The 22,044-nt window shown below is 38.3% G+C and overlaps 2 protein-coding genes across 5 annotated transcripts in view; both read right to left on the bottom strand.

Annotated features, from left to right (window-relative positions):
* Positions 1–22,044, bottom strand: part of g (adaptor-related protein complex 3, delta 1 subunit-like garnet) — a 281,738-nt gene that overhangs the window by 125,921 nt on the left and 133,773 nt on the right. For all 4 annotated transcript variants that reach the window (XM_089232772.1, XM_089232771.1, XM_089232769.1 and 1 more), the window contains exon 11: positions 1,307–1,355. In XM_089232772.1, the coding sequence (XP_089088898.1) occupies positions 1,307–1,355 (49 nt within the window). The remainder of the gene's footprint in view (positions 1–1,306; positions 1,356–22,044) is intronic.
* On the bottom strand, positions 5,804–8,775 carry LOC149085016 (uncharacterized). The gene is made up of 2 exons (XM_089232773.1): positions 8,632–8,775; positions 5,804–6,409 (listed from the first exon to the last, which is right to left on the bottom strand). The coding sequence occupies exons 1-2, from the start codon at positions 8,651–8,653 to the stop codon at positions 5,883–5,885; spliced, it is 549 nt and encodes a 182-aa protein (XP_089088899.1). The 5' UTR covers positions 8,654–8,775; the 3' UTR covers positions 5,804–5,882.

The raw sequence follows: 22,044 nt of genomic DNA, 5'->3' as shown, positions 1-22,044 counted from the left end.
TTAGAGTTCCTACAGCACCTATAACAAAGCATCATTTCTGACAAAAGTTCCGTGAGCTCAACCATGCACTATGCAAATGAAGCTGGGTCCAGAACTGACATGTTGAACCACTCAAAAACCTGTTTTTAGCCCACATTATGGGAGTGTTTCGATGGAAAACAGGTTTTGGCACATTTAGGCATGAAGTAAAGTGGTGGGTTTACATACAAATACAACGCCACAACAGGCAAATTGCCCAAAGAGGTGGCTGACTTAAGAACATCATGGATCCCCGAGCCATTTTTTTGGAGGCCCCACCTACTACTGCTACACCACACATGCACCCCCCCCCCCGCCGCGGAACCCCCCAACGAATCGGTACCCGCGGGAATGTGCGTGTACGTGTAGTGCAACCTGACGTAAAGTTTGTTTCTGTGTAATGCTTGTTATGTGTAGTGCTGTCATCTGCCCCCAGTTTTTCTAACTATGAGTGAAGTGTTATGGTTGAATGATTTACCATTGTAGGACTGTTGCTCTCTGTGGCGAGACTTTTTAACGGGGAGATCGGCTCGCATTTGCGCCTTGAAGTTGGGAACCACAGAAAACCAACTTCAGCCGACCACCACTGTGGGGTTCGAACCCGGATCCTCGCATCACGAGTCCGGCACTATAACCACTCGACCACCACAGCGGCAACGGCTACACAGATTGTCTTCTGCACACAGACAAAACAGATCGGCTCCGAGTTAGTCTTCACTCAATCTCTTTCACATGCGTATACAAATCATAATGGTATGACTGATGTATTTTTAAAAAAGTAATAATAAAATAAGTAAAACACTGCAAGAAACTCAGATCTGATTTTTTATACCAATTTCCGTAGTATTGAGAGTGTCTCCCATAGCTCCGTAGTTTATTGCAGCCATCATAGAAACTATGGACAATCCATAGCAGTTGGCATTTATATTTACTTTATACTTTTACTTATCATTTATTATATACTTTTTATTGTTATATAAAATAAATTTTGCTACAATGGAATAAGATGATAGTTTTTTTTATCAAAAGCTATCCAATGATTCAAATATTACATGAAACATTCTTTGGAAAATTAATTCAAGATTTGAAATATCAAAACAATCCATGAAATTAGAATCTATTTTTGTGAAAAATATTATATGGAGTACGAAAAGGGGAAGAAGCCTAAATTACACCAGAAAAAGTCAATAAATTCCAAAAATGTTTACATAATTTGCAATTTACAGGCTGAAAGATGAGAAAAATTCAAGCATACACAACAACATATTCAAAAGTTCACAAGACTTACGATTCTGGTCAGTGTCTTCAATTAGTATCCTCAGCTTCTGTACACAAAGCTAACATAAAATACATAGAAAGAGTCCGTTACTCAAAATTTAGTTTGTAAATAATTAGCATCATGTATATAAATGGTGAGAAGTCTTATATATTTCTCACAAATAGTTTGAAGTTATATATAATTATAGATTTGAATCCGACTAGTTCATTGTTTGAACCACTGAAATAAGATAAAAAATCTATTTTCCTAGTATAGCTATTCTTTTAAGATTCAGACCTTAAAGGATTTGGCAGCACTTCACCAACCTGGTTCATCGGGTTTTAGTCATACAACTCAGATACTAAAATATGTATTTGAACAACAATACATTTGTCTTGGACAGTTGAATTTAGTTAAGGTAAATCATTGTCTTTTTAAGCACTTAACGATCAAGGACGTAATATTGCATCTAGACATCAGTGGAATGAAAATTCTAACAAGAGTTCACCCTCTTTTCTTTCCCCTCTCTCTCTCTCTCCCCATCCTTGCGAAGAGTTGTTGCACCTCCTATGAGTTTTTATCCTCTTGGTTTTTTGTATTCCCTGCTAGTGATTTTTTTCACATATGATGTATCTTTCCTACTAGAGTGAGAATAAGTGGGTGAGGGTGAAAGAGAAATGTAACTTTGTACCTACATTCTTAGCAACTTATCTATTACACTGTTTAATCTTTCATCTGTTTTTTTTTCCTTTCTCTCTCTTCTACTTTTTTTCTCTCCTTTTTCTTTTTTCTAACGTGCAGTTAGGTTAAAACAAGGTTGCCATTTTTATCTCTGATTCATGAAATAAAGAGCCAGAATTCCTTGCCAATCACTTGTAATCAAAGAAGTTAAACATTCCTTTTTGATCAATTCAGAGATTTTACTTTCACAAATAAATACAGTAAACCTACTAACAGGACCATGAAAATGTGGCCGCCATTGGAAAGTGGCTTTTATTAGAAGTAGCATTTTATTTCTGAAAAACAACTAAAATCTGCGATCAATACAGCATGTGAAATAATCTATTCTGCAACTGATTAGGATAATTATATTGCAGATTTTTCATAATATGTGGTTATATTGATAACATTATAATAACTGATTAATCAATCTACAGCACTATTTCAGCATCCTAAAATTTAGGTTTGCAGTGCTGAGGACAACACAACAGAAACAACTTGGCAAAAAAACTGATATAGACCAAAGACAGTGCACCAGCAACCCAGAATAGTTCTTTGCTCCCAGATGCGATACACTAAACCTTCTTTCCAAAGCATTTTTAAGTTCAATCAGACAGCTGAGGACAGACACAGAAAATTTATATGCCCTGGATATCTCTATTCATTTCCAGTTCGCAAGCACTATTTTTTGGACAGAACAATCCCTTGGAATAAGGAGTGCTGAATAAACAAAGGGTTTCTAGCAATCAGACAGCCTTCATATTTCCCCTTACGATTTAAGTGTTGACAACAGGTCTTCTGTTGTCCCCTCCACTCTCTTTACAAGTTTTTTTTCTCTCAACTGCCTTCAATACCCACCTAGCATTTGTACGCAGGAAAAGAAATATACAAATACAAAGGCCACAACAGGCACACTGCCCAACGAGATAGCTGAAAAAAGATGCCCATATAAAATATGAATATCAAATACAGTGAAACCTCGTTAAATCATCAGATTTCTTTGTTATCTATGAAAGCTGGATGTGGGACCAATGTTATTAAATCCTCATTTACTCGCCTCTAATTTTGGTTAACTCGTCACTATGGAGAACACCTGAGAGAGAGAGATAGATTTCTATGTCTCCCTTTAAAGAAAGAACTTGATAACAGCATTGCCATATATTAAAAAGTGACCCTAAAAACCTTATGTATCCCAATCAAACAGCTTAAGTGAAAGAAGTTACATTGAGAAAGCTCATTTGCCAACTAAAAAAACCAAAAGTCCTTAAAATGTCACAGACTGTTTGAGCTGGCCGTAATTTCTGTATGGGCCCTCACAAATTTAAGGCTTCAATTCAAACAAAATATCTTTGTTGAAAAACCAGACAATTTTTCACAAGTTAAGCCTTCTAATGTCTGCTTTGCCCCGCTCAGGGAACCCACACAAGTTAAAATTGGCCCTGGGTTCATGTTTATATCATGAATTACTGATAAGGGGCCATTCAATTATTACGTAAGCAGATTTTCAGCCATTTTTGATCCCCCCTTGTCAGAAAAACACTGATCCCCCCCCCCCAGCAGCTTAGAATATTTCATATCTTTAAAAAGGGGGTGGTTGATGACATAGACAAACTTCAACCCCCCCTTTCCCCCTTGTCATCAAAAGTTGGCAGCAAATCCGAAAACCCCTCCCCTCTTACAAGAATATTTTTGTTAACCCTTACCCCTTTTCAAAATAAAACAACTGCACTATCTTTTGTTATCAAACATCTGTTTATCAACTTGTTTTTAATTTTTGGTGTTTCAGGCTTTTGGACACCTTGTTTGAAAGAGCGGCTGTCATAAAACCATCTGGAAATTTTATTTTTGTGTTGAAGGATGAAAAATCACTGTTACTAACCAGTTCTACACTTTACTTTCGACTACAGTGTACGTACATGAATACTTAGTAACCAGGTTACTAAGAGAGGTGGAATGCTAAGAATTTGACAATACTTTTATTTATGTGACAAAAGATAAAAAATAAACACCTTAAGACATTTCTAGTTTTGAGAAATATTTCGCAAACCACTGTATTATAATATCCTCCAATATATATACTTAAAAAAGGAAAAATGCTATTAATCTGAAATACTCGGGTAAAAGAAAAAACAATACAAAATTCACCCAATACTTTTATTGACCTTATTTCACCTGCTCTTTTGCACAGCTTCCCATTTGCTCCTTTTTGTTTTTTTCTAAGCAAGACATTATTTCCACAATTTTTTTTATTTGAATTCGATAGCAAAATTCCTCCACATTCTACATCTACAAAAGATTTCCTTTTCAGTCCATCACTTATGGATTTGCTCTGCCGTTTTTAATAAAATTTGTGTGGACTGCAACCTTCTATTCAATCCTTTTTCTTCATTCTTCAAGTCTTTCAATCTTTGGCCAGTCTCACCCATCTCTTTTTGTTTCTCTTTGTTTTCTTCGGACTTCATTCTTTCTTCATAGCGTCGCCATGACATTTTTACAGCAGTCAGAAGATTTGTATTCAAGGAAATTTCCCCACACTTCTTAGCTGCCGATTTGATTTTTCTAATGCCATTAATACTAGCAATACTAAGGCTGCTTTTGGATTGCAAGCTGTTGTTATTCAGACTGAAACCTCGCTCACAATTTGCATTTCCATGGGCTAATGTTAGTAGCGCTTTGATTAAAATTGGCAAATGTTTGTATTTGGCATTACCCAATGAATCTTTGACTAAATATCTCTGACCAATATTCATCATTTCTTTTAGAACTTGATTCGTTGGTTTCAGAATCCGATTGGTAGATGATCCATTCATCTACTGTGCTTGATACACTACTACTGGGTCCTATGACAGTGGGTACAGGTGACACCAAATGCCTAATGCATGTCAAGTATAATGCCTCATACTTGAGTAATGGATGTAGGCATTTAAGCCACATCAGAAACTTGTTACCCAGTGGCAAAGATTTCAAAAGGTGTTCAGTGCCAGAGATATAAAAAGCTCAAGCTCCTAAAAAGAACTCATTCTTTTCTGGATTACTCCAGTTCGCCATCTCCCTGAGAGTATCACTCCCAACTCCAGGTTTTTCAACCAATTTTCTCCTTTATGCAGATCAATTTCCTTCAGCTGGCTGCCAATTTTTTCTAGAAAAGTGGCGCTAATCATAAATCTTTTGAGAACTTTTTCACTAGCGAAGTTAATTCTTCATATAACACATGAATTAAAGGTTCTTCTTTCTGGAACAATAGTAAAAAAACCGCAAACAAATTAGATATATTTTGCAAAAATAATGCCTTTGCATATATCGTCTTATCTGAAAGGGCCTGACAAAGTACTCTATCGCTGGGTGTCTTTGAGCATTACATTTTTTAAATTCTTTATTAAAAAATGCTTCCAATACAGGGAATTGTTCTATAATCCTGCAAAGGGATTGACTTAAGGTCAACCATCTACTATTTACATGCCTTGTAAAGATGTGTTGAGCAACATCCATCTCAGATTGCAAATTTTTGAAGTCATCACTTTGTGCTGGTGACCTTTTTAAAAAGTAATAAATGTCCATTACTAACAATTCAATATCACTGCCAAATGAAATCAATCCAGCAGCAAAAGCATTGTGGACTTGGAGTGAACATTCCCCCAATGTCTAGCAAATTAGGATTCACTTTCTTCAACGACTTCATGACATTTGCCCCATCGCTATAATATGCTGTAAGTTTTTCAGATGAAAGCTTTGTTAGGGCTTCAACAATACAGTCCAACATATTTAGCGATGTGGCATGTCCAATATGAAATGATTCTAGATGATCAACAATTTGCAGACACTTCTCACTAAAATAGCGGATAAGAATATCAAGCTGCTGCACTCTTCTCAGATACAGGTGTTTCATCTATTTGAATAAAATAAAAAGCTTTATTGATTCATCTATCATTTCATCTTTCAGATAAGGTCCAATTCCATCAGAAATCATGTACGAAACTTTCTTTTTACTGCAAGAGAATTCTTTTGCAATTTTAGAATCAGGGAACATTTTATAAAGAATATCACTTGCTACATCACCAAGACTATATAGAAGGTCTTTCTGAGCAACCATGATAGTGAATCTGGTTTCTGCAGCAATCACATCATCTTTGCCTTGATTCAGATTTTTCAAGTTATTCCATGAATTCACAGAGAGTTGCTGCATACAAATCTTGAGTTTACCATTGTCACCCCTCGACTTACTACATAGCTCAACATGTCTCTTTTCAAATGCATGACATTTTACAGCAGATATGCCATGTTGTTTGCAACTTATTGACATTACAAATCCTGCATTGTGCTTCTCCGGGCTTGAATCCAGCCAAACACCAGCTGCGAAGTCTCCATTACTGTCAATCTCATCCAGCACGGAAGGATTAAACTCTGTGCTTCTTCCTGCAACATAAATACAACATTTGAGAATATGCTCTTTTAAAAAGAGTTATACATAAACTGAATGAAATGTATCTCAATATATAATAGTACAGGGCCAGAACCAGGTACGAAGGCCGAAAGGGACAATTGCTCCCACACTATATTTTCGAGGGGTAAAAAGCACAAAATCTAGTGACTTTCACAGCCAAGGGTAGGGGTTACTGTTCACCCTCAGCGCCGCAACTGGAAATGAAAATACACTGTCGTCTGGAGTTGGTATCTATTTTTTTCACCCCCCTCTCTTTTGAGAACAGAAAAAGTACACTCTGCGCCCCTTCTGGTCTAGCGCCGGGGATACCAGAATCCAGTCTTTCCCTAGTTGCAGCCTTGTTCACCCTCACCCCCAGAACATTTTTGACTCACAGATACTAGGCTGACCATATTTACTTAAGAAAAATACAAGAAATTGGGATTTAAAATGTGGGACATCGCCAAAAATGATGCTGAAGGTAAGCGAAGTTGCAAATATTGCATAAATTACTTTCAAAATTGCTACTGATAAAAAATTGAGCATTACTGCAAATTGCAATGGATTAAAATCAATTCCATGAAACAAAACTTTAACCATGACAAATTTGTGAGATGAATATTCTTATAGTTGTAATTTCCGGTAATATAATTTATGACGCTGGAAAATTAATTTAAATAAATAATAAAAATTCTAGTATTCCCTGAAAATACGCGAAAAACCGGAAGCGTCAGAATAGCATCAAAAATACGGAAATGTCCCGGGAAATACAGGACGTATGGTCACCCTATCAGTTACGGATTTTACTAGGTTTAATTCGGGAAGTGCGGATGTCATGCTTAAAACACTGGGCTATTAGAAAACCTTAATTTCCCGATAGCTCAGTGATCTAAAAACGTCTTGCGAAACAATGCTGATCTTTTCTTCCCTATCAAATATATATATATATATATATGTATGTATGTATTGAGGATTTTCGACATTAACGATTTTAATTGCTTCGGAATTCTCCACGTGTTATGTTAAAAAAATATCGGAATTTCTTAATACGGATTTACTGCTACGCTTTATCCAAGGGCGGAACTGGGGTGGGGGGGGGGGGCAACTGCCCCAGGCGGGAATTTAGAATGGAACAAAATACCATTGAAGAAATCATTGAGTTTCATGGGGGGGGGGGTGAAATCATGTTTCTCCACAAAAAGCATAGTTGTTTCGGCTTTGGTTTTATCCGCTAATTGTTTTTCTCTGAAAAGTTAAGACAAATAAAAATTTCCAAAATTAGTTAAGATTAGTAAAAAACAATTTTCTTTGAAGATTTATGGATATACATAGAAGAAAAACCTTGACAAAAATTCCTTTCATTCCCCCTTTAAGGTTTCGTTGTTGATAAATGGCATTCGTGTATCACACATGCACAGCAGCGGACTATTTTTTCTCCCATCCTGCGGCTTTTGCACAGGCGATAATTGGTTGGAAATAATAAATGGAAAAAACAAAGTTTACAAACAGTAAAAGCAATAGATTTTATTTACTACCATGGAGGAAAGAATACATTGTTACTCTTTTCTCCATGATTTACTACAGGGCCGTAGCCAGAAATTTCGTTCGGGGGGGGGGGACCAAAGTGACGAGACAAAACAATGGATTTGGCCATCTTTTTCCCTTTTTTCGGTCATTTTCTCACATTTCGGGGGGGGGGGAGAAAACCAGCCCCCAAGTCAACCCCCCGCTACGCCCTTGTTTACTACCCATTTCAACCCGTTAACCGCGACGTACGAGTTCCCTCTCGAACCGCGTGCCAGTTCGGACAACAAAAAAAATTTCAAATTTGATGATATTATTTTAAACACTTGTTTTGCAAAAAAAAAATTTTCTTTTCTTTTCCTTGTAGCCCGAATCGAGTTCTTTTTTTAATTGATATGATGCACAACAAAGAAAAATCTCCATTTCTGCTATTTTTTAAAACTCTTAAATTGTCAAGGGGTTAAAAAAAATCGCAAATGAAAAAGAAAATAACAAAAATTATTTTATTTCTCGGTCCTGAAATTTATTGAATAATTATTTTCGAGAAGAGAGATGGAAAAAGTTAACCATTTCCTAATTTCCACCGTGAGCGCGTTTGTTCCTGGCAATCATTGCTTTAGATTTGAAAAAAAAAAACATAAATTGCACAAAAGGACCTCAAATAATTTGAATAAAAGAATCGAAATCTTACCTTTCAATTTCGAAAGACTCATCGTGATTTTTTTTTTCTCACTCAAGAAGTTCAAAACACGGCATCGTCATCGTAGCACGTGGTAAACCAAAAAAAATTCTGTCAACACTTCCGCGTCTCCTTCCTGAAATAAAAATACCCAAGGAGGTTGAAATACGCTCCGCTCGATTCGTCAGTAGAACAGCAACTTCTTTCTCAGTGGGTGACATATGTTTCCGTAAGCCAATCACAAAAGCGGAGAAATAAGCTGAAGCTTCTACGTCTGCTACAAGCCGGGTTTTCCTAGGAGCACGTGATTCACTCAGCCCGACACGCCGCTCTCCCACCAATAAGTACGACTGTTTTCCTACAGAGCGTGATACGGCTCACGACGGCGCTTTACGTCGGGCGTGATTGGCGGACTGCTTCCGGAGGAGTCAAATGCGACGTGAGCCGCGCATTTTTGCCGATGTTCTCTTCACTCTTGTGTTTCCTTCCCTTCAAACCGGAGCATGCAGACGACAGAATAACTGATGACAAGGCCATATCATGGGGGAAGATACGGGGGCATTGCCCCCCAGCATCAAAGGTGAAGTCGAATGATCTAATGCATATATGTATAGATGAATTGACATCATCATCATCGTACCCCCCCCCCCCAGACTTCTAAGCCTATCTACGCCTATGGGCCATAAACTATAATATAGCCGCCCTGATCTGATGCGCCACGCTAGGAAAATACAAACACGTAGCATGATTACGTAACACGTTTCTGCCGGCGCACAACTTCGGTTCACGAGGAGCAAAAACGTATTCCTACGAAAACCCGGCTTCCTGTGCCGCGCGCAACCTGATTCGCCCAGCGCGACACGCCGTCCACTAACCAGTAAGAAAAGCAGCATGACTGTTTTCCTACAGAGCGCAATACGCCTGACGACAACGCTTTACGTCCGGCGTGATTGACCGACTGCTTCTGCCGGAGTCAAATGCGTCGTGCGCCGCGGTTTTGCCGATATTCTCTTCACTCTTGTTTGTTTTATTTCCTTCCCTTCAAACCGGAGCATGCAGACGACAGAGTAGCTGATGCCAAAGCCATATACACTCATGTCCATAAATTAAGGATAATTCAGAATCACACGGAAATCGAAATCTAAAAGTAAAAACTTCACCTGTAGAATTATCACACACATCTGCAAGAATGATATGCAAATTTCAGGAAGCCACCAGATGATGTCGATAGTACGTCACAATGACGAGAGTGTAAGAGGGGAGTATATAAGGAGTGGCGGCAAAGAAGTAAAATTGTTCACAAGAGTTCTGTAAGGCGCTCAGTGCCATAAGCGAATAGTTATGACACAGAGGACGCATGTGGATGATTTTTTACGTGGTAGAATTATCGGCCGCCTGGAATGTGGGCGTACTCAGATGGAATTGCACAAAGTGTCATCTCTAGGCTTTGGCAACGATTCCAAGATCACGGAAATGTAAGTAGATGTTACAGTACAGGTCGCCCCCGAGTTACAATGCCGAATGAAGACCGGTATTTGGCAGTAACTGCCAAAAGAAGCAGACGGAGCACAGCATCCGACCTGTCTCGTCAGCTATCTGCAGCCTCGGGTACCACAGTTTCAAGGTAAACCGTGTACAGACGTTTGGGAGATATTGGTCTATATGCTCGCAGGCCTGTCAGATGTGTTCCACTCATGGCAACTCACTGTCGGCAGCGATTAGCCTGGAGTAGAGAACATGCAATGTGGACATCGTCACAGTGGGTTTGTGTGATGTTTACCGACGAGTCCAGGTTTAGCTTGCAGTCTGATTCACGTCGGACTTTTATATGGAGAACGCCAGTTACCAACAAGACAACGTCATTGAACGACACCCTTACGGTGGTGCAGCATTGCTCGTTTGGGGTGGAATTATACTGGGTTCCAGAACAGATCTGCATGTTCAAACCGGAACCATGAAAGCCCAAATTTATCGGGACATCATTCTGGAACAACATGTACGTTTGTTTAGGGGTGCCATGGGTGCAGAATTTGTGTTTATGGATGACAACGCCCGTCCTCACTCAGCAAACATCGTAAACGAATGCCTTGAATCTGAGGATATAACCCGTATGGAATGGCCAGCATTCTCACCTGACTTGAATCCGATAGAGCATGTGTGGGACATGCTTGGCCGACGAGTTGCAGCCTGTCAACCACCTCCTACATGTGTACCGGAACTTAGAAGAGCATTGCTTGCTGAGTGGAGTGATCTTCCCCAAGATCAGATCGATAATTTGATACTCAGCATGCCTAGGCGTTGTACGGACTGTATTTCATCGCATGGGAGACATACAATGTATTAACCATCATACCAACCATGTAATAGTAAGTTTTTGTAAAGGAGATATTTTTTACAATTGCTCCAGGGAGCAAAAATCGTAGTTTTTATGAATGGTATCATACATACACCATCGTTTTTGTTCTTTATCTTTTGTTTAATAAATGGGCTTTATGAATAAGTAACGTTTGTTTTGTTTCTGAACCTTTATTTGCCGGAGCTGGCATTATCCTCAATTTATGGACATGAGTGTACTTTATACAGCCGCCTTGATCTGATGCGCCTTGCTAGGAAAACACAAACGCGTAGCATGATTATGTAACACGTTTCTGTCGGCGCGAAATAGTCTAATTTGGTTCACGCTGCGCAACAAACCTATTCCTAGGAAAACTCGGCTTTAGAAGCGCGAAATCGAAGTTTGGCGCAGAATGACGGAAAAACACACCATAGGTGCAGAATTCCTTCCTCTGTAAGTGTGCCAATGTATTTTATCTTAACAAGTAAAATTTTAAAAGCTGAAACAGGTAAAAAAAAATTCATTTAATTATTTTGTAATCTATAAATTTTGTGAATATTATAATTTTAATTTTCATATATTAAAATAAAATTTATATTACTTTAAATTTAGGAATTTCACAATATTCCACATTGAAACTCATGGCACTTTTCTTAACTTTCATATTTTGTGGACAACATGTGCCAGACGACTTAACAAGGTTTTACTGTATATCAAAATACAGCAGCCCAATAATAAAAAAATGCCCATAAAAAATCTTTGGTTGTAAAAATAGAAAACTTCTTGATTTACCCAAATATATGTTCATCATATTTCTTTTTAAATGTGTCAATTGAGTTGAAATTCTTAACGCCTGAGGGTAAGCTATTCCATTTATTCACAACCCTAACAAAGAAAAATTCTCTGCAACACCACAACATGGAATTGTCCCTTGCCAATCAATACTGAAGTACCAGACAAGACCCGGACTCAGTCCCTTGAGGGATATAAGCCCTTTACCCGACTGGGTTGAGTCTTGTTGGGCCGGGGCAGACCCCTACAGGATCTACTCCCATGGGTGCCCGCCCGACCCTCGGCAACCCACTGTAACCCCTTGTATACCCCAGCAGTCTCCTGATATTGCCTATGGCAATAGACCTGAGTTGTGCTCAGTTTGAAAAAAAAAAAAAGTCTCCTGATGTTCCTGAAAGTCCCCCTTTCCTCCAAATTTCCCTCCTAGGCCAAATGCGCCCCCAGCCACACCCACGGCGGCCCTGTCCCAAAGTTCTCCGGGCTGTTTTATTTAAGATAGATTGAAGACGATACATGACAGGACATATTATATACAGTGTGTACAAGACAATATGAAAATCATGTGCAAGATCATGTCACTACTGGCATGGAACAGAAGAAAATATACAATTATTGCGCATAGAGCAGAAATATAAGCGATGCAGGGGCACTGTGCAAAAATATAAAAAAAAACTGTACAGATATGTGCCGGTTTGGGTTACAGACATCATGTGGGCTCAATTTACGGTATCTGTAGGACAACTTGCATAATGCGAAAATAGACAATTATACGATATGGGTGTAAAACAAAAATATATGGGCGGTGCGGGTACAAAGCGATGTGAAATATATATATATACAGATGTTGTACGTAAACAGAAGTATAAAATATACAGCCACTGTGCAAAAATGTATCAACTGTACAGATTATGTGCCGATGCGGGTGACATGTATATTGCGATTGATCTGTGGAACAACTTGCATTATACGAAAATAGAGGATTATACGATACGGGTGCAAAACAAAAAATATGAGTGGTGCGGGTACAAAGCAATGTGAGTCGTATCGCTACGGGTGTCGAGGAGAAAAATATACAAATATTGTGCTTTAACGGAAATATACATACTGTACAGGTTATATGTCGTTGCGAGTTACGGGCATGTTGCGGGGCACGATTAATCTATAGTACAACTTGCATTATACGAGAAGAAAAATATAAGCGGTGCGGGTGCAATACAATGTGAGTCGGTTGCTACAGGAGTCAAACAGAAGAATATACAGTAAGCACATAACTAGTACACAATTAAACTATAGAACAACTTTCACTATGCGAAACAAGAAGAAAAGACTATACTCCAGCCAATAGTGCGTACCGCCAGGAGGCTCGACGGAGTTACCTAATGGTACAAACAGTGCCGTCTTAACGCATGGGCACGGCCCGGGGGCCTCCCAAAAATGAGATCCGGTTGAAATTTTCTAGGATTTACCAGATAGGGCCTCCGAAAAACCACTTGGCCCGGGGGCCCCACGATACTCTTAAGACGGCCCTGGGTACAAATGTGTTACTCCCATGACAGTCACACCCTACTCATCCTGTTAAAAATTTTAAACACTTCAATCATATCCCCGACACATGGGCGGAGATATGCGGGGGGCGTGGTTGGGAAATGCCCCCCCCCCCCAGCGTCAAAGGTGGAGTCGACTGATCTAATGTATATATGAATTGACTGAGTACACAATATAAGACAGATCTTAAAACGAATTGGTTTTAATAGCCAGCAATCAACAAGAGAGTCCTTTTAATTTCATTGCAAAACCGAAGAAAACTACTTCTGTGGGCTAGAAAAAAAGCAAAATTGGACACTTGATGAATGGAAAAAGATTATCTGAGTTGATGAGTCAAGATTTTTTCTCCATGACGTTGATGGCAAGATCTGTGTGTGGCACAAGCAGCACAAAGTCATGGATCAACTGGATGGCATGTATGACAGCATTCCACATGACAACTGTTCAAGCAGGTGGTGACAGAATTAGTCTAAGGAGCATTTTCTTGGTCCACTATTTCCATTGGAAGCTTTCATCAGTGCCTACCTCCACATCGTTGCTGACCACGCGCGACCGTTTATGGCCATAATGTTTCCTGCTGATGATGGTTATTTCCTGCAGGACAAAGCACCCTGTTGTATCTGGCAACAGGATGTAAAAAAAAGTAGTCAAGACCGGCAAGTGTGTGTGTAGTCCATCTGTGTCCAAAGAAGAACATAGTAGTGGCACAACATCAATTTTTGTCTACCTATCAGACGGAAAACCAAACAATCGCGGATTATGTAGCAACTCTGCAACAGGATATTATCAACTGTGAGTTCGTGTCACCTTGCCAATGCAAAACATCTATAGCAGATATATTTCTACGTGCGCAGTTTGTTTGTGGAATTCAGGACAACTCAATACGTGAGCAACTTTTAGTCTGAAATTCTTGAATTCGATGACATCTTGAAGAGAGCAATAGTTCTTGAAGCATCAAAAATCGACTGTCGCAAACTTTCAAGGAAATCAACAAGTGCAACTTTAGATGAAGTCAACAAGTGGAACAACTTTAGATGAAGTCAACAAGTGGAACAACTTTAGATGAAGTCAACAAGTGGAACAACTTTAGATGAAGTCAACAAGTGGAACAACTTTAGATGAAGTCAACAAAGTTGTGAAATCCAGACCAGCAAAACGTGACTCGAGTAAATCGCGAAACACAGCTGTATCTTATCCAAGAAGCAAGAACCGCCAGCATTCCAAATCCAGTTCCAGAATAGACTTTGTAAAATTGGGTATACAAAATCTTTGTATTCGTTGTGGTCGTGATAATCACATTGCAAATGATTGCAAAACGAATCCAAAATCTCTCAAATGCAGTGCCTGCAAGAAAACGGGACACCTCAGAAAAGTATGCATTAAGACACTGCTAGATGAACAGAGCGAAAATCCATCAGAATTCAAATCAACCAATGATGTGTCCAATGCCTAAGCTTTTCGTTGTTATGGTGTGCAACAAATTATCAACATATTTCAACACCACGAGCGACCAAAGGATATCGACAAATATTTCATCATGATCAACATTGACGGTCAAGAGGAGATTCGAAGTGGACTCTGGTGCAGGAATTACATTTATTCCACGCGATGCATTCCATAAGCTGAACATTCAAACAAAACTTCAAAATTCAACTGTTGCTTTCCGATCATACACTGTAATGTGTTCCTGCCAGATGGAAAAGTGGATGTGAATGTGGAGTACCACGGGAAAACATCCAGTGAAGAACTCTGGTTCAAATGATGCACTATTAGGATGTGCTTGGATAAGGCATGTAAAAATAAGCCTAGAAGATATAGACTCTCAAAAACTAGCTAATTTGGGAACTTTACAAGTTCAACAAACCAACTGCATGGATAACATTATTTCTAAATATCAAAAAAATTTTGAAGAAAAAGTTGGTTGTATCCAAGGTTTCAAAGTCTCATTGCAGCTACGTGCAAATTGCAAACCAGTTTTCTATAAGTAGCACGAAGTTCCTTATGCCTTACGCGAAAAAGTCAATCATGAACTGGACACGCTTGAATCCCAAGGAATCATATCGAAAGTTGCAACAAGTGATTGGGGATCACCGTTGGTAGTCATTTCTAAACCTGATGGAAATGTACGACTCTGTGTAGACTACAAGATTGGTGTCAACGAGCGTCTTGTCAGTGCCAACTATCCAATTCATCGAATTGATGAGATCCCGAACAGTGTCCGAAACTCAAAATATTTCTGCCGGCTAGATTTGTTCAAAGCCTATCTTCATGTTCCAGTAGATGAAGGAAGCAGTCAAATTCAAACTTTGTCTACTCATCGTGGAACTTACCACATGAATAGGCTATCTTTTGGCATCAAAACAGCATCTAGTGAATTCAATCGAATAATCGACCAAGTCCTTCAAGGGATACCCAAGACTCTCTCGTACTTCGACGATATCACTGTGCATGGTACCACACGAGAAGAATCTGCTGGGAACCTTGAACTGTGCCTCCAGAGATTACAGGAATATGATCTTCACCTGAATAAGAATAAGTGTTCATTTTTTCAAGAACGTATAGAATACCTAGGACATATTGTGGAATTCAACAAAATTTCCAAAAGTTCTGAGAAAATTAGGGCAATTATGGAAATTCCACGTCCATCAAATGTAGAAGCATTACGCAGATTTCTCGGCATGGTCACATATTATTCAAGATTTCTACCAAATATTTCCTCTGTTACTTACCCCCTGCGACAACTTCTTCGAAAAGATTCAAAGTTCCGATGGTCAGCAGCATGTGAAGCAGCCTTTATCAAGCTGAAAATGGAAATGTCAAGTGACCGAACTCCTCCATATGATCCAAACTTACCAATTATCCTGACGTGTGATGCTAGTCCTGTTGGTATCGCCGGAATCTCGGCACACATTATTGATGGTCAAGAAAGACCTATTGCATATGCCTCAAGATCTTTGATGAAAGCCGAACAAAACTATTCACAGCTCGAACGTGAAGCACTAGCTCATCGTGTTTGATGTTAATCATTTCTTCAACTACTTGTTCAGAAAACGTTTCAAGTTAGAGACAGACAATCGTCCTCTAACAAGGATTTTTCATCCGAGTTCAAAGCTACCTTCTATGACGTCTGGCCGGTTACTCCGATATGCTAGTTTTCTTTCAGCGTTTGATTACAAAATTACATTCAAGAAAGGAATTGAAAATGCAGATTGCCTTTCCAGGGCTCCAGTTGTGCAGAAAGACACGTCTAATGACATGGCTATCAACAATGAGATCAATCAAGTGTGTGTGGCGTCAATTAATGAAATATTGACCGAAGTATTGAATGCCAACTCGATCAAAAAAGCAACTGACTCTGATGGAAATTTATCGAAAATCAAACAGAAAATTCAACAAGATCCTGAACTTTCTTATGAATATACCTTAGAAGATGGAATCCTATTCAAAGGACAGAGAGTAGTAATTCCGAAGATACTACAGAAATCTGTTTTAAATGAACTGCATCGAACACACATTGGCATCACAAAAATGAAACAACTTTCTTCAGACACACAATTCGCACAATTGTTTCAGACAACGCAACAATTTTTGTCAGTGACCAGTTCAAATCTTATTGTGCTAAAAATGGAATCTTTCAGAAGCTTATTGCACCTGGACATCCTGCTACTAATGGCTTGGCCGAGCGAAATGTACAGACAAAAAAATCGATTAAAAACAATGTCTAATGAGCGAAATTCAATGCATGCGAAAGTGAGAGAAATATTTGCTCAATATCGAGCCACTCCATTGTCAAATGGTAAAACTCCGGCTGAAATGTATTTGCAACACAATATCCGTATTCAGTTTGATGCTTTTCGACCCAGGAAACACATTAAGAACACTGAACACACACATTAAGAACACTGAACACACAATCAAGTCTAGACAATTAATCGTGGACAGAATACAAGCCCATACAAGACAGAAAGCCTGATGTTATATCAACAATCGAACTGTATGGAAACTTGGTACTGTCATTCAGAAATTTGGAAAGCGCCACTATCAAGTGAAGTTGGATGATGGTTATTCTTTCAAAAGGCACATTGATCAACTAAGAAGAACAGAGGTTCCGAAAAAGTCAGTCTCATTCTTACCAACTACCAAATTTAATCATAATGAGGATTCTGATGAACAGATTCAACAACAACCCAGATAGCAAGACTTTTGTTACCCAGAAATGCATCAGCAACAACCTCATTACTCCCAGAATTCAGATATCCAACCGCAACCAAGAAACAGCCAGCATGTACCAGTTACAGACCAACCTGATACCCAGCTTCGTAGGTCAACACGGCAACGCAGATCTCCATCATACCTTTAAGAGTATGTAACAGATTAACTGTTCAATTAAACGTGGGAGAACTGTTGTATCTGGCAACAGGATGTAAACAGTAGTCAAGACCGTCAAGTGTGTGTGTTTGCATTTTTTCTCAGTCCCGGTCGCATTGCTGGTTGCTGCGTCATGTTTTTGTCTATGTTATGTGCATTGGTTGTTAATAAAGTTTGCTGTCATTATGTTTTCGTTGATAAATGGTGTATGTTAATATTTCATGTCTTTTTAATCAGCCTCGCCTCGGATAAAATACACCCTTCCACGGGGCTGGAATTATCTCAGATTGGTTTGAGGAACATGATTCAGAGTTTCAATGCCTCCCCCAGTCATCTGATCTCCATACAATTCAGCATTTTCGGGACAAGGTTGAAAAATCTGTTAAAAGCTTCGAAACACCACCTTCTAATGCAAGGGAATTGAGGGCTGCCATTTTGTTAGCATGGGCTAATATTTCTCCTCAACGGTTTGAGCAACTTTTCCATGCCTAGAAGAATAGCTGCTGACATCAAAGCCGGGGGGGGGGGGGGCCACACGATATTAGTGGTGAGTAGCAGGGTGTTCCTAGTTTTTTGACCACTGGGTGTGTAATTTTTTTTCTCCCAGAGTTTTGGGGAACTCTCTTGAAAATAAGCTTGAAAATTATTTTTCTTTTCGTGAAATGTATTTTTCTCTCTCCCTGTCCAAAGTGGCTATTGTTCGAAGATTACTTGTAATGTTAAGTCTATGAGACACATTCAGTTCCAACAAATATGGCTTTTGTTTAGACATTATCGTTGTTCGGAGGTGGTCATCAGGGGAGGTTTTACTATATCTAATATTTAAACAGGTTTTTCCAGTAAAAACTTCAAAACTTGCTGTTCAATAATTTTTTGAAATTAGACAATTCTTGTATATGAATTACATCCTTTTGTAGATAAACTTCCATGTTTTATTTAAAAATCCTTGTGACATTCAACCTTCTCTTTTTTCAATTCAATAATTTTTTTTTCAATTCCTGGGTTTGAAATGTTCTAAAATTTTTAGCAATTTTTTTCCCTCAAAATTTTAACCTAATTTTGTGCTTTTCTTCCCTCTTTCCTGACCAGTTCTCTTTTTCTTTCTTCAAAAAAGGTAATGATTACTGAATAATTTAACACACTAGAATAGTAATGAGGAAATTATGTAGAGGAAATTTCTATCAGCAGGGCCCCCAGGTCAGACTTTTCATGGGCCCTTCTACAGTTAATTTATAGCGTATTAAAGCAAAAAATTATAAGAATTGTCCCGGCTCCGGGGCTAGAGCCCTGTCAGCCCCTCCACTGTAGGAGCCATGATCAGTTGCCTCATCTTATAAGAGTGAAAAATCATCTCTCTCTCTCTCAACTGTCCCACCTGGGAAGCCATCTGCTGGAGTTAAGGGAGGTGGCTAAGCCACTACTTCAGAGCATCTCAGCACAGTGTGTGAAATAAGTGAAGCAAGTGCTCCCAGATTGCAAAAGCAGCTGGGTTAGATTCTCAGCACTGACTTTTCTTGCTAAGTTCACTTCAGCATATTATCCAGAAAAAAAGTATTTTTATATATATCCATGTATTTAAAAAACCGGATTCAAGAGAAGCACTATCATGTTACAGCGCCAGAACGATTAAGTTCACTTGCCACCACTCCATGAATTTATATTTTTTCAAGATTAAATTTAAAAAATGCAAAAATTTTGTTGCATTTTTCAAAATTTAGAAAAATCATCCTGTTATGTTGTAACTGTGAGACAAATTTTGTGAACTAGTTTTTGCCCAATCTGTTAACAGTGCTAGCAGTATATTGAACTAATAAGATAGTTGTAAATGACCACACATCACATATTACAAAGGTAAGATATAAACAAGACTGACTACCCATCAAAAACATTGATGGGATTTTTCAAGATCTATTCACATGTGAAGAAAATTTATACATTTAGCAAATGGCTTTTTCTTCTGTCATATTTCTGATTTCATTATTCCAATTTTTTTCATGTAATTTCTGTGAGCAATACCAATATAATCACAACAGATTTTGTCTGATTTGATTAAAGACACTGGCAATTTTACAAGAATTCTTGTCACAAAACAATTCCTGTATTAAACAGCAAAATCAAGGAAAAGAACAAAAGAAAAAAAAATAAGGTAGGCCAGCATAATATGTAAACCTGAATTTTCTGACATGTTGTGAAATGCAAGTAACAGGTTCAAATAATTATTAAATATCTATACACCACAAATTGATTGAATTAAAGTAGCTGATTTAAACCAAGTATGTTCTCTGAAGGGCCTTTTTTTTCAGAGGGCCTTTCTACTTTACCAACTGAGTTTGGATAGTTCAAGCTTTGTTTACTTCTCGATCATTGGATCATTTTTTTCACACCTCAGTCATTTTCTGCACACGAGGGCTAATTAGACCCGGAACTACAATTATGCTGATTCAGAATGGCAGTCTTTTTTTATACTCACCGAGAGGTTGGTGCACTAACCCCTCTATGTGGAACTCCCTGCAGTAGCAATCTTTTTCTATAGTCGTGTCGCGTTTCTGTTGTACCCCTGCGTCAGAGAAGTTTTTGACAAGGACGAGTCAGATGTCGAACTCACGACACCTCTGAACATCCTTTGGTACTTTGGGTGAGTACCTGGGCTGCCGTGCCTATTTACTTCTTGTTACAGAAACCTTGATTTATTAAGCATGTGTGTATATTAGGGTGGCCCTTATTATAATGGTGAAAAATGTACGTAACATTTTTTAAGTGCCCACCCCTCAATTTTTTTCCTTTTACCATAATGTGAAAGTATACCAAATATTTCTTCAATATATAAGGATTAACCCGTGCCTCATTGAGCTTGATTGAATGAAGATGTAGGAGAAAAAATTTGCTAAAAATTACGCATTTGAAAATGTTTTTATTTAATACTCATACTAAGAAACTTTGATTTTGCTCTAAAATTATGAAATGGCATCTTTAAAGGGGGCATATGAAACTGAAACAAATTCACTTTTTAATAACATATTTAAGTAAATTTTCATTTAAGAGTAGCCTTCTTGCAGTCCGGGTACTGCTTTCTGTGGTCTTCGACACACACTGGAGAAGAAATTGCTTCTGCTCTTCATCCACAGTTAAAAGCCCATTAAAATCTTGAACTAATTATTAGATAGCATATCTAAATTCTCAATTACTTCATTTGTAAATATTCATTAGAAAACCTTGTTAAAAATTTGATAAATGATAAAAATTAACTATCATTATAAAATCAAAGGTGTCCAATACATACTTTAACATACACCGTTACAACAAACAAACAAATGCTCTTCAGACAGTTCACTTCAGAAACTTCTAAAGCCAATTGCTGTCTAAATAAAAACATTTTAAAGGAGTAAATTGCCTTTGCCATCCATCGAGCATGATGTAAAACTCCTGGTGGCCTGATTTTGATAGTCGAGTCTTAGTTCGTTCCAATAAAAACTATACATAATTCAACGAGCTCCAGATAATCATGCTTCAGTTTTCCATTTTTCAGTGCATTAATAAGATAATTCACATTACTCAGTATTTCGTTCTCACTACATATTTCGTTCAGTATTTATATCCGTCTATATAATTTTCTTTTTCCAAATTATTCCATTTTTCTCTGATTTTTTTTTAAATAAAACATCTGGACTACTAGTCACTTGAGATAACTCATGTTCAAAAACACTTCATAGCACTAATTCACACTTGTAGTGCCTACATGGAAAATATATCGATCCTCTCGATCTGCATACTGCTCTAGAAATGTAATCGCATTGTTGATACGACCAGTGTTGCAACTGGTTGTGTCAGAACAGAGAATCTTCCAATCCCCAATCTTTCTGAACATTCCATACAGCCATAGCTTGCTCTCCTTCCCTGAAGAATTTTCTATTTTTGGCACTGAGTAATTTTTCTTGATCTTTATATGTAACAAAGATAGGTAGCCCCCCTTTCACTTTTAAATCTCTCACATTTAAAGCAGGCAGTAATTTACCATCCCAATGAACGGATCGTATTTCGGTTGATTGCTAGTTCATATATGTTGTACCCTAAAGATTTAGCTGCGGCTTCGAATATAAAACAGCATTTTGCTGACTAATGTGGCATCAATCGAGTACAACCATTAATTTTGGAGTTAAAAACATTTCTTCCTATGTACATTTTTCATCCCTAAACCTATCTGCGCATCCATGTTTTCCTCAAGAGACGTCTGGGTAATGTTTGATGAAGGCCTATATATAGGTTGATCAGAAATATTCTCAATGACTGACGATTCTTCTGATGAATCCATGAAATTGCCAGCGATCTCAGAACTACAATAAGCCTTAGCCCATCTGTTTTCATGTTCCCTGACTCTCAATAATGAC

Source organism: Pholcus phalangioides, unplaced genomic scaffold, assembly GCF_987345545.1.
Source record: "Pholcus phalangioides strain wild (caught in Gottingen) unplaced genomic scaffold, Ppha-v1.0 ptg000007l_1, whole genome shotgun sequence".
NCBI lineage: Eukaryota > Metazoa > Arthropoda > Arachnida > Araneae > Pholcidae > Pholcus > Pholcus phalangioides.
Note: the sequence above shows the minus strand (reverse complement) of the source record. Positions and strands in the feature narration are given on the sequence as shown.